Source organism: Mobula birostris, chromosome 5 (assembly GCF_030028105.1).
Source record: "Mobula birostris isolate sMobBir1 chromosome 5, sMobBir1.hap1, whole genome shotgun sequence".
Lineage (NCBI taxonomy): Eukaryota > Metazoa > Chordata > Chondrichthyes > Myliobatiformes > Myliobatidae > Mobula > Mobula birostris.
In genome coordinates, this window is record NC_092374.1 from 182,768,730 (window position 1) to 182,785,367 (window position 16,638).

At 47.1% G+C, this 16,638-nt stretch overlaps 1 protein-coding gene across 1 annotated transcript; it reads left to right on the plus strand.

The window, feature by feature from the left end:
- The first annotated feature begins 3,182 nt into the window (after positions 1-3,182).
- LOC140198109 (zinc finger and BTB domain-containing protein 43-like) lies at positions 3,183-16,326 on the plus strand. The gene is made up of 2 exons (XM_072259028.1): positions 3,183-3,466; positions 13,852-16,326. Exon 2 carries the CDS (start codon positions 13,879-13,881, stop codon positions 15,364-15,366), a length of 1,488 nt encoding a protein of 495 aa, XP_072115129.1. The 5' UTR covers positions 3,183-3,466; positions 13,852-13,878; the 3' UTR covers positions 15,367-16,326.
- The last annotated feature ends 312 nt before the right edge of the window (positions 16,327-16,638 follow it).

Below are 16,638 nucleotides of genomic sequence, written 5' to 3' on the forward strand. Positions count from 1 at the left end.
AGTTGAGTTTGTGGTAAAGCAGGCAAATGCAATGTTGACATTTCAAGGGGAACAGAATATAAAAACAGGGAGATAATGCTGAATCTTTATAAGACACTAGTCAGGCCAAACTTGGAGTATTGTCAACAGTTTTGGGCCCCTTACTTATCTCAGAAAGGATGTATTGTCATTGGAGAGAGTCCAAAGGAGGTTCAAGAGGATGATTCCAGGAATGAAGGGGTTAACATATGAGTAGTGTTTGGCAGTTTTGGCCTGTACTCACTGGAATTTAGAAGAATATTTGGGGATCTCATTTAAACTTACCGAATGTTGAAAGGACTAGATAAAGTGGATGTGGAGAGTATGCTTCCTATAGTGGGGATATCCAGAACTAGAGGGCACAGCCTCAAGATTGAGGGGTAACCTTTTAGAACAGAAGTAAGGATTAGCTAAAGAGTGATGAATCTGTGGAATGCTCTGCCACAGACTGCAGTGGAGGCCAAGTCTGTGGGTATATTCAAAGCAGAACTTGATACATTCCGAATTGGTCAGGGCATCAAGGGATATGGTGAGAGGGCAGGTGTATGGGGTTGAATGGGATCCGGGAACAGCCATGATGAAATGGCTGAGCAGACTCGATGGGCTGAATGGCCTAATTCTGCTCCTATGTCTTATGGTCTAAGCTCTGATTTACTGATTTTCATACTTAAGGCCCCTTGGTCACCCTGAGGTGGCTATCCAACATAATTGTGAGCATTAAATGAAGGTTAAGAATTGGAGTCCTCAAGGCAAAGGAACCCTCGGGAGGCAGTGATCAAAAAAACAAAGGAATTCACCCTGCAGTTTTACACTGGAGAGGTGAGGGCCTCCGTTGGTCAGAATTAACCATGGATATTGCATCCTAGCTGTCTAGATACACAAGCCTGGTGAGTATGATATGGAGGGTAAGCTGTTGCCCGTGTAGCAAGCTCTCCCTCTCCACGCATCTGATGAACCCAAAGGAATGGCAGAGACCGATACAGTTTGATATCAGAGGTATCGCAGTAGTTGCCAGTCAACATTGAATTCAATGTAGGGCTGCCTTAGGGACTCCAGCTCTGGATTTTTCCCTCGGGGTTCACTCCCGAAGCCTTCCCCATGAGTGGGTACAGCCACAAGGCAGCGGAGACGTGAGATCAGTTTTCCTTCTCTTAGATGAGTTGCCAACCACGGCTGACGAGCTCCATTTGCCCAAAGCAACTGGTTTGAAGGCTCCAGTGACCCACCTTTGTTCCTTCTCCTGTCAGTAGAAACAATTCTGCTGGGCTTAGTATCTAAGCCACACGTGAAGGCCAGGAGCTGGACTTGGTTGTCAGAGGCTATTTGAGATGCACATCATTGGGAGCTTTTAATAGGTAGTGGAATCTTTCCTCCATTACCACCCTGACTATAACAACCTTAAGGCACATTGGAGTGAAAGGAATTACAGAGGCATGAGAGAGGAGCAGGCCAAAGTTGATTGGAAAGGGTCACTAGTAGGTTTAGTAGGCAAAGGAGAAGGAGAGGTGACTTGACAGAGGTGTATAAAATCAATAGGCAGCCAGTACTGTTTTCCCAGAGTGGAAATGGCAGATACAAGAGGGCGTAATTTTAAGGTAATTGGAGGAAAGTGTTGGGGGGGGGGGGGGAATGTCAAAGGTACAGATAGAACTTGCTGCCTGGGGTGGTGGTAAAAGTAGGGACATTTAGGAGGCTCTTAGATAGGCATATGGAAGAATGAAAAATGAATGGCGTTATATTGATCTTGATTAGGTTAAAAGGTCGGTATAACATCATGGGCCGATAGGCCTGTATTGTGCTGTACTATTTTCTATGAGCCATGCAGTGCGGCATTAACACCCAGCTACATCCCGGATGGGAAACATTGCTACCAATCTATTTTAACGCTTTATGATATCACAGGAGCACAGCACATGACATCACAAGGCAAGTGGACTAACTACACGCCATGCACTTCTCAAATCAGCAGGATCAAAGTGGCCATGGTTGCAACAAGGGGTTGCAGGGAGACTAAGGTAAAACATTTAAACTTAGCCAAGAATCCAGGAAAGAATTTAATCCCCTGAAGAGCTGATGGTTCAGTTGAAGATTGGATCAGGAAGATATTCCAATACTCAGTCTGGTTGATTTACGTCCATGAGGCTCGGCAGGATATGGCAGTAAATATGAACAGAGCCAACTTCACCTCACACTGACAAGATATCCAATTGCTTTGCAGTCAGAGTTCAGTGGCAACTAAGTAATACAGGAACTGGGCCCTGCAAACAGGTATTCACAAATGTAACTTCAATTGTAAATGAACACCATGTGCTAATTTTATGCACATTTAGTTTCTATTTCTGAATTGTGAACGATATAAAACTGTATGTCAGTTGTATGAGCTGTATGTCAGTCCTACACACCCATCCAGATGAAGGGTCCTGACCTAACATTTCCTTCCATAGATGCTGCATGACCTGATTTCCTCCAGTAGTTTTTTTTTTGCCTTATCCCCCTAGTATTGTGGAATTCAAAACAAAACATTGAAATAAGAACAAGAATAAAAATTTAGCTGGGAAATTATTAAAAAGAAACCAATTTTGCCAAATTCCTCTCCAGGTTAGCTATCAATGGTAGCTAACAAAATTAATGGGTTTGAGTTTTACATGGCTTGCTACCTCAGCGACTTTATAGAGGGGAGAACACCTCAATGTGAATAATTGCTCTCTGGCAACCCAAACAGTTTCTTTCAAGCCAGTTTATTCTCCAAGTCCCTGGTCTCCCCTCCCTCCCCACGGCAAGGGCCGATCTCTTAACTTCAAAGACAAATTGCAACTTCCGACTGCAAAGGTGGTACCATGCGGGGTTATCATGTGGTGTGTGGTAACAAGGCCTGCCTCAGATTACTTGATAAGTGTGCTCATTTAATACGCTAATGAACGGAAACTTTCCCTCAGCTAATCACGTTCCAGTAGTATTGCAACGGGACGAGTCTCACTGCAGTTATTTACTTGATCCTCGAACCGGGGTGCAGGAACTGCAATATCAAATCCCGACACTAAGCCGGAGGCTGACGACGGGAGCCGAGATTTGCCGAGCAAAGCTCCGAGCCGGAGGCCGCCGAAGGGAGCCGAGTGTCGGGCCGAGATTTGCCGAGCAAAGCTCCGAGCCGGAGACTGCCGACGGGAGCCGAGTGCCGGGTCGGGATTTGCCGAGCAAGTTGAGTTCCGGGCCGGAGGCTGCCGACAGGAGCCGAACACCGGGCTGCCATTCGCCTGGATGAAGAAGGTGGTGATAGTGCCGCAAGGCCTGAGCCGCCCTTAGAGCCGGGATAGCATCGCCGGATCCGTTGTCTGCCGCAGTGCGACCGACTCTGGAAATAGCCTCCTCCCCTCTCCTGTTGACCCTCTCCGAGCGCCGCGGGGAAGCAGGCCTCGGCCTCTCTACTGACAGCCTGGGCCTGGAGTAGGTGCGTAGTCCCAGAACGAGCAGACCGGCCGGCGGGTCTGTAACAATGCAGCGGTACTTTTTGCGAAGTGTAAGCCTAGCCCCTGGCTGTAGGGCAACTGAGAAAACGGGCATCCTGCAGCCCAGGCCTCGACTGACAGGACATAGCGGGGACTGCTGCGGACCTGCCCAGTGTTGGAGAGGCTGCTTGCCCGTACACTGTCGAGGGAGCGCCGCGCTGTGGGAGATAGGGACGGCGCTGAGGAAGCGCCGTGCAGTGGTGGGAGGGTGGGGGGTGGGAGGCGGTACTGAGGGAGCGCTGCTCTGGGAATGCTGGTGGTGTGGGAATGGTTATAAAAGTTGGGCAGAGCGTTGGCTGAAGAAATTTAATCATGACAAGTACAAGATGGGAAGTCAAGTGGGCTAAAGCGTTTACGTGAAATCGAAAAGCATTGATGAATGTTGATGGACAGAAATACCCGGGGTCCAAGTCCATAGTTCTTTGAAAGCAGAATCACAAGTCGGTAGGGCGGTGAAGAAGGCATAAGGCATGTTTGCCTCCGTGGTTCAGGGCACAGAATAGAAACGTTCGAGATATAACACTGTAACTTATAAAATTCTAGAAAGGGTGAAGAAATTCACCAGGATGTTGGCTGAATTAGAGGACTTCAGATATGGGAAGAGTTTAGATTGGCTGTGCTTGTTTTTCCTGGAGTGATGCAAATTGTTGGGTGACCTGACAGATTGTGACAAGCTAGATAGTCAGAACGATACTATTTTGTGGTAGTTAGTGAAATGCTTTACAGCACCAGTAATCATAGTTCAATTCCTGCTGTTGCGTGGAAGAAGCTTGCACGTTCTCCTTGCGAATGCGTATGTTTCCTCTGGGTGTTCCAGTTTCCTTCAAGGACATAGAGCTTAAGGTTAGTAAGTTGTGGGCATGTTTTGTTGGCATTGGAAGCATTGTGACACATCGGGGCTGTCTGCAGCTTATCCTTGGATGTGTCAGTCTTTCACACAAATGACGCATTTCACTGTATGTTTTGACATTTCAATGTACATGTGACAAATAAAGCTAGTATTTAAACTTTTCCTCCCAATGAGGTATCAATAACGAGATCTTGGGTTTAAGTTGAGGAAAGGGGTTTAAAAGAGATCTGAGGGTGTATGCTTTGTTTTACGTGGAGACTGGTTGATATCTGGGACGTGCAGGCAGAATAGGTGGTGGAATTGGATAAAGTTAGTATGTTTAAGAGGCTCAGGCAGACACATAAGTATGCAATGCATAGAAGGATATAGACGTGATGCTGACAAGTGAGATGAGTATAGATGAGCACAATGGTCAGTATTGATGTCGTGGGCCAAAGGACCTGTTTCCGTGCTCCATGACTTTTTGGGAGGCATCATCACACTGAGTGGGAGCAGTCACAGAGCTCCACCTCATGGAAACAGGCCCTTTAGCCCAACTTTTCCATGCTGACCAAGGTGCCTATTGCCTGTGCTTGGCCTATATCCCTCTAAACCTCTCCTATCCACGTACCTGTCAAAATGTCTGTTACACTTTGTAATTGTTCCTGCCTCTACCACTTCCTCTGGCAGATGGTTGCTTTTGCCCACCATTGCTTGTGTGAAAAACTTCCCCTTGAAATCTCTCCTCTTCCACCTCAAATCGATGTCCCCCCCACACCCTGTGAAAAAAGCCAATAAGCATTCACTCAACCATGCCCCTTGTGATTTTATGAACCTCTGTAATGTCACCCCTCAATTGTACTTCTTCCAAGGGGATGGTGGGGTGGATGGGTGAAAGTCATCCTATCCTGTCTCTCTTTATAACTCAAGCCCTCCCATTCTGGCCACATCTATGTCAATCTTTTCTGCACCAGATTATTTGCACAGTACCACTTACTTACTGTGTGTGGGAAGCTGTGGTGTGCTTATTTGGTATCCTTTACAAGAGTGAAAAAAAGCTTTGCTTAGTTGTTTATGAAGTGTTTCAAAATGCCTTATCATTGTGAAAGCTTCTTTAAGAATGCTTGATCTTCTATGGTTCACTAACTTTCTTCTGTCCCTTTCTAACTCAGAGATTTCAACAAGGTAATGGATACATAACTGGCAAAGAGCCATATTTTCCAGGATTTTGGGGAAAGAGCAGTTATGAATGGTCTAACTGGATATATTTTCTGGACAGCACTGCCCTGGGCCAATCTGTCTCATATTTTTCATCAATAATTGTGTCATATCAAAAATGGGGATTTTTGTTGATAACTGTGCCTTGTTCAAATCCAATTAACCTCGTAAGATGATGACAAGATCTAGACAAAATCCAGTTGCAAGCAGGCAAATATTGCCTAATCACCTACCTGTAACATCTAACAATGATGTTGCCTTTGCGTTGACCTTACTGTCTGTATCCTGTGGGTCACCACCAATAGAAACTCAACTGGACCAGCCAATATAAATACCACAACACATAAGATATAGGAACGGTATTAGGTCATTTGGACGATTGTGTTTGCTCCACCATTCCATCATGGCTGGACCCTCTGAACCCCATTCTCCTGCGTTCTACACGTAACCTTTGACGTCCTGTTTCATCAAGCACCTATCAATCTCCGCCTTAAATATAGCCGATGACTTGGCCGTCGTAGCCACCTGTGGCAATGAATTCCACAGATTCACCACCCTTCGGCTAAAGAAATTCTTCCTCTGTTCTAAATGGATGTCCCTCTATCTGAGATTCTGCCCTCTTGGTCCTAGGTTCCCCACTGCAGGAAACATCCTCTTCACATCCACTCTATCTAGGTCTTTCAATATTCAATAGGTTTCAATGAAATCCCCCCCTCGTTCTTCTAAACTTCAGCGAGCACAGGCCCACTGATGTCAAATGCTCCTCATAAATTAACCTTTTCATCCTTCGATCATTTTCGCGAACCTCCTGTGGACCTTCTGCAATGGGAGCTCAAAACTATTCACAATACTCCTCTATAACTCCTATCAGGGTCCTTTTACCCTTACATCTTCTGATCCTGTGTCACCTCTTTCTGAGCATTTCTTACCAACAGAGCCACCCCACTCCACTGTGTACCTGCCTATCCTTTCGATACAATGTGTGTGCTTGGATGTTGAGTTCCCAACAATGATCTTTCTTCAGCCACGACTGGGCAATTTCCACAACAATGTACCTGCCAATCTAACTACACTACAAGATCATCTACCTTATTCCATGTACTGTGTGCATTCAAATACAACACCTTCAGTGCTGTATTCATCACCCTTTTTGATTTTGGCCCCCTGTCACATTTTAACTCCTCCCACTGACTGCAATTTTGCCTGTCCTTCCTCACACTGCATCTACTTGTATACCAATTACTTCATCTTCAGCCCTATCACCCTGGCTCCCGTCGGCCTGCCAGATTAGTTTAAACCCTCCACAAAGCTCTAGAAACCTGCCCAGAAGGATATTGGTCCTCCTCGGTTTTAGGTGTAACCTGTCCTTTATATAAAGATCGCACCTTCCCCAAGAGAGATCCCAGTGACCCAGAAATGTGAAAGCCTGCTCCTTGCACCATTTCTTCAGCCACGTATTCATCTGCCAAATCATCCTATCCTTACCTTATTGGCATGTGGCACAGGCAGCAATCCAGAGATTACCACCCAGGAGATCCTGTGTTTCTACTTTCTTCTTAACTCCCTGTATTCTCTATTCAAGACCTAGTCCCTTTTCCTATCTACGTCATTGGTACCAATATGTACCACGAATTCCGGCTGTTCACCCTCCTCCCTTTAGAATGCTAATCTGAGACATCCTTGACCCTGGCACCAGTGAGGCAATATACCATCTGGGTGTCTCTTTTCTGTCCCCATAATCTGCTATCTGCTCTAATTATGGAATCCTCTATCACTATTACACTCCTGTAATCACCCCCTGCTCCCCCCCCCCCCACTGAGCCAGTGCCAGAGATCAGGTCACGGCACCTTTCCCCAGTAGGTCATCCCACCCAACAGTGTCCAAAGCAATTTACATTTTTGAGGAGAATGGCACCAGGAGTACTGTGCACTGGCTGCCTATTCCCTTTCCTTCTCCTGACTGGCACCCAGCAATTTAGGGGTTACTACTTTCTCATTTTTCCGTACGAGCTGAAGATTATCAAGCGGTCTGTATGAGGCTGCAGCTTGGTACACTTCATGCAGATACAGTTATCAGGGAGGTCTCCTAAAGTTCCCACATCTCACACAAGGAATGTACCACTAACTGTGGCCCCATTCTCAGTATACTGGTTACGTACTACCAGAAAAAAATCTTACTAGAAACTTACTTAGAACTTCTCTCTGTGCTTTCCCAAGCCTGTTTTTGCCTAAGCCTGTTGAGCTGATGCTTGACTACACTGTCCACTCACGCAATGGCTGCTCCGCTTATACCTTGCTTCTTTTCAGTTGGCTTATGGATCGTTAAGGTTGCAGCTCACCAAAAAGTCCCAGAAGCTCTTTTTAAACCTCGTGCTGTATCACCAATGAAGGAACTCTTGCAATGATTGCAAACTGCTGAAAATTCACGAAGGGCCTCGAGTTCTCTTTTTTTATCTCATGCTGCCTCACCAACGAGTGACCTCTTGCGCTGATTGCAACCTGTCAAGAAGTCCCGAAAGCACCCGAGCTCATTTTTAAACCATGCATTGCGTCACCAACAAACGAGCTTCCGTGGTGAGTGTCCTAATGAATTGCCAAATTTTTCCACCATTTACCATTTCAGTACTCTGTAGTTGTGTAAATGAGGGATGATACAAAGATAGGTGGATGGGTAGGTAGTGCTGAGGAAGCAATGTGATTGCAGCAGGACTTAGACAAATTGGAAGAATGGGTAAAAAGGTGGCAGAATGGAATACAGTGTTGGGAAATGTATGATAATGAGTTTTGGTAAAAGGAACAATAGAGCAGACTATTGTTTAAATGCAGAGAAGGCTCAAACATCAGAGGTGCAGAGGGACTTGGGAGTCCTCGTGCAAGACTCTCAGAAGGTTAATTTACAGGTTGAGTCTGTGGTAAAGAAGTCAGTTGCAATGTTAGCATTTATTTCAAGGCGAATAGAATATAAAAGCAAAGGGATAATGCTGAGGCACTAGTTGGGCTGCACTTGGAGCATTGCCAACAGTTTTGGGCCCCATATCTCAGAAAGGATGTGTTGTCTTTGGGAGAGTCCAGAGGAGGTTCACAAGGATAATTCCAGGATTGAAGGGGTTAACATATGAGGAGCGTTTTCACTGGAATTTAGATGAATGTGTGGGTATCTTATTGAAACCCTGTGAATATTGGAAGAACAAGATCGGGTGGATGTGGAGAGGATGTTTCCATTGGTAGGGTTTCGGAACTAGAGGGCACGGCCTCAAAATAGAGGGGCGACCTTTTTAGAGCAGTGGTAAACAGGAATTTGTTTAGCCAGAGAGTGCGAATCTGTGGAATGTTCCGCCACAGACTGCGGTGGAGGCCAAGTACGTGGGCATATTTAAGGCGGAAGTTGATGGTTTCCCGATCGGATCAGGCCATCAAAGGTTATGGCGAGGAAGAAAGGGTGTATGGGGTTAAGTCGGATCTGGGGTCAGCTATGATGGAATAACAGAGCAGACTCGATGGGCTGAAGGTGTTAATTGTGCTCCTCTGTCTTATGGGCTTGGCAGTATTAACCTCTGAAGCTTGCTAACTCTGCTGCTGTACTGCTCAAAAGGACAAAGGTTGCAGCTACATATAGGAAAGCCATCAACTCCATGTTTCTCTCTAAATCACTCATACCGCTCCCAGACTGGGCTGCCAAATTATACCGTACTGACACAAGCCATGTCCACCATGAAGTACCCATCTATATTAATCTCATTTAATCAGCACTTTCTATTTGTTGGTGATTACTTTCCCAGTAGCTGTTCAAGATTGTGGCTCACCCCCAACTTCTCAATAGTGAAAGCTTCGGCCTTGGATATGGAAATATTTCATATCCTAGGAAATGAGTCATAGAAAAAATTCACTCAGCGGGAGTAGTTCCTGTAGTAATGGCTGGTTATCTACCTCAGCTCCATCGGCAGCTGATCTATCTCAGTTCTGCCTGCCGGTGGACATCCCGTAATAGTTCAGTTCCACGGCCACTGGACATTGTGGCAGTTCCGCCTGCCACCGGACCTGTGGTACCTGAGTTTCACCTGCCACTGGAACTCCTGCTTCATTCCCTCCTTGCCAATGGATTTCCTACCTCATTTTCACCTTGCCAGATAGTGCTGAATGTTTTGTGGTGTTAATGGACTGAACATCACTTACCCCAAAGGACAGTGAATTTCTATCACCAACAAAACCTTTGAGTAAAGACATTTGTTGGGTAGATTTTTGCATAATAGGGGAATTAAGCGTTATGAGGAAAAGGCAGGTAGGTGGAGATGAGTCCAAGGCCAGATCAGTTATGATCTTATTAAATGGTGGAACAGGCTTGATGGGCCAGATGGCCTACTCCTGCTCCTATTTCTTATGTTCTTAAAAAAAAAAAGCAGAAAATCTCTGGAATAAAAACTGAAAAGCGGAAGGGATAGAACAGGGAGTTGTATCACTCAGGTGAACAGAAATGATCTTTTCCTGCTTGGAGTTCAATAAGTCTTCTGCTCACAGCCCACACAGCGTGTTGACTCATGGAATTTCCCAATTTCCCACATGTGGAGTTGACTTCAATCATGTACTTCAGATAGTTGTCAACTGAAGAACCTGCTGCTTCAAAGGCTACTGGTTTTCAGTTAGTCTTCTAGTCCACTGTTACCCCAAATCTTTTTCCAAAGAAATAGCACACTTTCTTAGCAGATCTTCCCACTGGAATACTGAAGGAGCAGGGATAGTCACATACTGTGAACAAGATAAAATCTGCAGATGCTTGAAATCCGAGCAACACACACAAAATGCTGGAGGAACTCAGCAGGCCAGGCAGCATCTATGGAAAAGAGTACAGTCGGCGTTTCAGGTCAGTGTTTTCCCATCGATGCTGCCTGGCCTGCTGCGTTCCTTCAGCACTTCGTGTGTGGTAGTCACATACTGTTATCCTGATGACCTGTAAGACCATAAGTTTGGTTGTTGGGTAAATGTTAAAAGATCCTGTGACACTGTGTCAAAGTAGAGAGTGTCCTTTGACCTTGTCTCAATTTTGCTACGTACTAATTAGCCTTTGTGTTACCTTACAACAGCAAATAAATTTCAAAAAGTCTTTCATTGGCCAAAAACCAATTTTGACAGTGAAATGCAGCATACTCTTTTATTGTTGTGGTCTGTACACGTCCTGAGTTTGTCCCAACCGCTGGGGCTATCTGGGTGGACTTCGTGCGTTCTTCCCTTGGGTTTCCCCAGGTGCTCTGGTTACCTCCCACATCGAGTTGTTAGGATAGTCGGAATAGTTTGATTTGGTCTCTCAATAGACTGATCGATCAGTGACATAAAGCTGAAGTTGACCAAGAATGAAGTGTTGGACGTGACAGGTTGAAAGGCTGTAGGGAAGCTGACACCTCTCGTCAGTCTAAATGTTAGCAGAGGCCCAGTTAGACTACTTTTTTAGTGTAGGGCATACAACACCCATGGGCATCACATCTCAGGAAGGGATTAGTAGAGGTGCTACAGAAGGATGCAAGGGTTAAAACACTTCACTATAATGGCAGGTACAAATCTCAGGCTTGAGAATCCTGTAAGGTTAAGATATTTAAGATAATTTACAAAATTTGATCGTATAGATTCATAGATTCATAAAATAGTACAGCACAGTACAGACCCTTTGGCCCACAATGTTGTGCCAACCCTCAAACCCTGCCTCCCATATAAGCCCCCACCTTAAGTTCCTCCATATACCTGTCTAGTAGTCTCTTAAACTTCACTAGTGTATCTGCCTCCACCACTGACTCAGGCAGTGCATTCCACGCACCAACCATTCTCTGAGTCAAAAACCTTCCTCTAATATCCCCCTTGAACTTCCCACCCCTTACCTTAAAGCCATGTCCTCTATTGAGCAGTGGTGCCCTGGGGAAGAGGCGCTGGCTATCCACTCTATCTATTCCTCTTATTATCTTGTACACCTCTATCATGTCTCCTCTCATCCTCCTTCCCTCCAAAGAGCAAAGCCCTAGCTCCCTTAATCTCTGATCATAATGCATACTCTCTAAACCAGGCAGCATCCTGGTAAATCTCCTCTGTACCCTTTCCAATGCTTCCACATCCTTCCTATGGTGAGGTGACCAGAACTGGACACAATACTGCAAGTGTGGCCTAACCAGAGTTTTATAGAGCTCTAATAGTTTTAATAATGCATCATTACATCGCAACTCTTAAACTCTATCCCTCAACTTATGAAAGCTAACACCCCATAAGCTTTGATGGAGATGGAGGTGATTTTTTTTTTCTCTCTGTAGAGAGAAAAGCTTTAGCAAGAGGGCATAACACTACAGTTTAACCCAACAATTGATACCAGGAAGCACCTCGTACAGCACAGAAACAGGCTATTTGACCCACTGTATCCCAGCTGACCTTCTCAGACAGCTACATGAACCCCAATTTCCCACATTAATACCACATTCTCCTGAGCCTTGCCTGTTTAACTATTTGTCTAGGTGTCTCCTAACCATAGTGATTGTATCTGATCACATCACCCATATGACAGTGTGTTCCAGATATCACCACTCTCTGTGTAAGGAATCCCTTTTAAAACTTCTCGTCTTAAATCTACACCCTCTTGCTTTTTATGTCCCTACAAAGGGAAAAATATGTTGACTATCTGTCAACGGCTCTTGTAATCTCAGAGACTTCTGTCAGCCAAAATGCTGCTGAAATCGGGGTTGAAACGCAAATTTCAGATTTAAGACCATAAGATATTGGAGAAGAATTAGGCCATTTGGCCCATCGAGTCTGCTCTGCCATTTCGTCATGGCTGATCCAGAGTTCCTCTCAGCCCCAGTCTCTGCCTTCTCTCTGTATCCCTTCATGCCCTGACCCATCAATAAACTATCAACCTCTGCCTAAATATACATAAAGGCTTGTCCTCCACAGCTGCCTGTGGCAAAGAATTCCACAGATTCACCAATCTCTGGCTAAAGAAATTCCTCCTCATCTCTGTTCTAAAAGTACACCCCTCTATTCTGAGGCTGTGTCCTCTGGTCTTAGACTCTCCCACCAAAGGAAACATCCTCTCCACATCCACTCTATCAAGGTCTTTCACCATTCTATAAGTTTCAATGAGATCACCCCTCAATCTTCTGAATTCTAGTGAATACAGGCCCAGAGCTATCAAATGCTCTGCATATGACAAACCATTTAATTGTGGAATAATTTTCGTGAACCTCCATTAAACCCTCTCCAGTTTCAGAACATCCTTTCTAAGATAAAGGGGCCCAAAACTGCACACAATACTTTATAGGTCACAACATTACATCCTTCCTTCTTGAAATCAATGCTAACATTGCACTTGATTCCTCACCACAGACTCAACCTGCAAATTATCCTTTAGGGAATCCTATATTTTCTCTCCATTTAGAAAATAATCACCCCTTTCAATTTTTCTACCAAAGTTCATGACCATACACTTCGCGACTCTTGTATTCCACTGCCATTTCTTTGCTTATTCTCCTAATCAGTCTAAGTTCTTCTGTAGCCTCTCTACTTCTTCAAAACTACCTGCCCCTCCACCTATCTTCATATCGTCTGCAGACTTTGCAATGAAGCCATCAATTCATTTAAGATGTGCAGGTTGCTATTAGGTTAGGGTGTTGGGGGATATGGAACCAAGGTGAGTAGGTAGAGTGAAGGTAGGTAGTGTTGCATTGGTGTAGCTCATGGAGCCACTGTCTCTCAGTGCCAGAGTCCAGGCTCAATCCTGACCTCCGGTGCGGCCTGTGTGCAGTTTGCGCATTCCCCCCGTGGATTTCTCCTGGATGTTCTGTTTTCCTCCTAAATCCCAAAGACCAATGGGTCATTAGGCTAACCGGCCACTGTAAAATGCCCCTGGTGTGTTGGGGAGTAGAATTTGTCACGGAGGAGGGAAAGTTGGTGCTAATGTGGAGAGAATGAAATGGGATCAGTGGTTAGTGGTCAGCAAGGGCTTAATGGGATGAAGGGCCTGTTTCCCTGCTGTATTTCTCTATGATTATGGATAAAGCTAGGATGTTAGTGTGGTTGAATTGCCTCCTGTTCTTGGGTCCTAGGACATAGTCATAGCCATAGCCATAGTCATACTCATACTTTATTGATCTCGGGGGAAACATGCAAGAAGGGCTGAGACCGGGAGAGCCCTGCAGGTAGAAGTATGAGTGTGTGGGTGTGGGGTGGGGGGCAGGTCAATGTTGATTGAGATCGGGGGCCAGAGCCAAGCATTGGGTAGTTGAACTGGTTTTTTGTTCCTGCCTCTCCCAGGTGCAGTTCGGGCTCTGGTGGAAGCCCATGGAGCCAGGGATGTTTCAGGTGGAGTTCCCCAACTTCGGCAACAACTTGCTGAGGAAGCTGAACCAGCAGCGAATGGAGGGCAAGCTGTGCGACATCACCATCCACCTCCAGGGGCAGATGTTCAAGGCACACCGGGCGGTGTTGGCCGCCTCCTCGCCCTACTTCCACGACCAGGTGCTCCTCAAGAATGCCAGTCGGATCGTCCTGCCTGGCGTGATGAGCCCCAAGGCCTTCGAGAGTGTGCTGGCCTCCTCCTACACCGGCAAGCTGACCATCCTGTCTCCAGAAATTGTCAGCTACTTGACGGTGGCCAGCTTCCTGCAGATGTGGCACGTGGTGGACAAGTGCACGGAGCTGCTGCAGGAGAGCCAGTCGCCGCCCGCGCCCAGCCACCAGGCTGTCAGCCAGAACCAGTCACCCAGCAGCAGCAACTACCTCAGCCCTTGGCACGGCCCCGAGGCTGGGGCCAATGTGCCGGCCAAGTTCGAGAGGCCCGAGGAGGATGATGTCAAGCAGGAAGACCACCACCACCACCATCGCCACCACCACCACCAGGAGGATGAGGACGAGGAGGTGGAAGAGGAGGAGGAGGAGGAGGAGGAAGAAGGTCATAAAGCTTCTCCGAACCGGGAGACGGAGCAGGACAATGTCATCAGCAACTCCGCTGAGCGGGACAAGTTTGGGGTGGAGGGCTGTGGCGGCGGGGGGTTAGGGGACGGTGCCGACTGCCCTTACCCTGCACCGGGCTTGACACCCCACAAACGCTGGGCGCTGGTGAAGCCCGGCAAATCAGAGGAGGGCAGTGAGGAGGAACGTCCCTTCCACCCGGCACCGGGCAGGAGGAAGAAGCAAGAGGTTACGGGGTTGGGGGCTGAGCATCATGAGGCCGGCCACTTCCCGGAGCACAACTCACTGGCCGAGGAGTATGACGAGTTTGCCGAGGACCCCGGCTATGATGAGCCCGTTGACTACTATGGCTCATCGGACGACTTCCACTTTGAGCGGGCGGTAGTGGGCGGAGGCGCCGGCGGTGGAGGTAGCCCGAATGGGGCGGTGCTGCCGGGCAGTGAAATCCAGGAGAATGGGGCGTACGGTGTGCTGGGCGAACCGGGACCCAGCTCCTGCCAGCCGCCTGCTGCCTCTGACTTCCCTGGTGGTGTCTACAAGCTCTACCCTTGCCAGTGCGGCAAGAGCTTCGCCCACAAGAGCCAGCGTGACCGGCACATGAGCATGCACCTGAACGTGCGACCCTTTGGCTGCCCCATCTGCAGCAAGAAGTTCAAGATGAAGCACCACCTGATGGGCCACATGAAGATCCACACCGGCCACAAGCCCTACGAGTGCCACTACTGCGGCAAGAAATTCATGTGGCGTGACAGCTTCACCCGCCACCGCAACGCCTGCGCCAAGCTGTACCACGCTGCCGCTGCCCCCCTCCCGGACCTCGACCTTCCCTCCGACCTCAGTGGCGCAGCCGATCTCTGACCCCGGCTTCCCGGGCCAAGGGTGGGGTCGGAGGTGGGGGTTCCCTGCCCTTCTGACCAAAGAGAAAGGGCTGCTGGCGGGGCTGGGGCTGGGGAGGGAGGGCAGGTGGGCAATTCATGCTGTCTCCAGTCTGGAAGAGCTGGCAGGATTACTGATGAGAGCTGGTGGAACCAGCAAAGTCAAGCGTTTAAACCCTACACATTGGATCGGATCATACTGACAATTTTAGCAAAAGTTTAGTATTTAACTATATAAGATATGCATATACTGTATATGTAAATTCTGGTGCTGTGCATTGAAGTATTTTTTACAGTCACCCTCGCTTTTGATATTTATGGGACTCAAACTGAGATGCTCAGCGGATCTCTCAAGTGTCTGGGGTGAGAGGAGGAGGAGGACATCACCGCTTTGTTGTAGGAACCATGTCGACCATGGCTCAGCGTGAAAGTGACTCTCCCGGTGTCATGGGAGTGCAGCACTGCCACAAGCACTGTCTCACAGACTAGACTTTGTCCCTAGGGGGTGGGGGGGGTGTGGATGTTGGAGACTTTGCAGCCTCTCCTTTGACAGGCGTTGTGGCTGTTTATTTAATCCGTCAACTCATGGATCTGTTTATCGTACGCGGCGTTTCTGGGATCTTTCTGCCTGTGAATCGGCTGCAGTACTTCCATGCTGACTAACCACATTAGAAAGTATTGTCGGTGCTTCAGAAATGTCATGATGCTCAGGAAAGGTATTAAGTGTTTGCAAATTCTTTCTAAACAAGGAAAGATTCAACAACAAGCATACCCTTCCCAGGCCCACCAAGAACCTTTGTCTCTGCGGGTATCTTCCTTCCCTCCTGTTCAGTTCTCCAGCATCGACAGTATTTTAACTTTTTATTTTGTTGTGTTTTTAGCTATTTATGTGAACCTCTGTTGAGATGTAATTCTTCTTGTGAATAAAAGACATTTCAGCTGACTGGGTTCAAGATCACCTGCTGCTGTGCAGTCTTTGGCCACCAGTTATCTGGGATCATGCAGATGCTTATTCTGAAGTGGCATCTCAGGTTTATGGTATAGTAAAATGCTCCTATTTACTACAGCATAGAAACAGACTTAATGGCACAGAATCTGCATTGACCATTGCACCAATCCTACATGAATCCCATTACCTTTACTCTCCTCACTTCCCCCCCTCAACGTCCCCCAGATTCTACGGCCGTGGACAATTTACCATGGCCAATTTACTCACCAACCCATATGTCTTTGGGATATCAGAGAAAGCCACAGC

What these genes read in the sequence shown, in the direction of transcription:
- LOC140198109 (XM_072259028.1), top strand. Translation starts at nt 13,879, where the DNA reads ATGGAGCCAGGGATGTTTCAGGTGGAGTTCCCCAACTTCGGCAACAAC.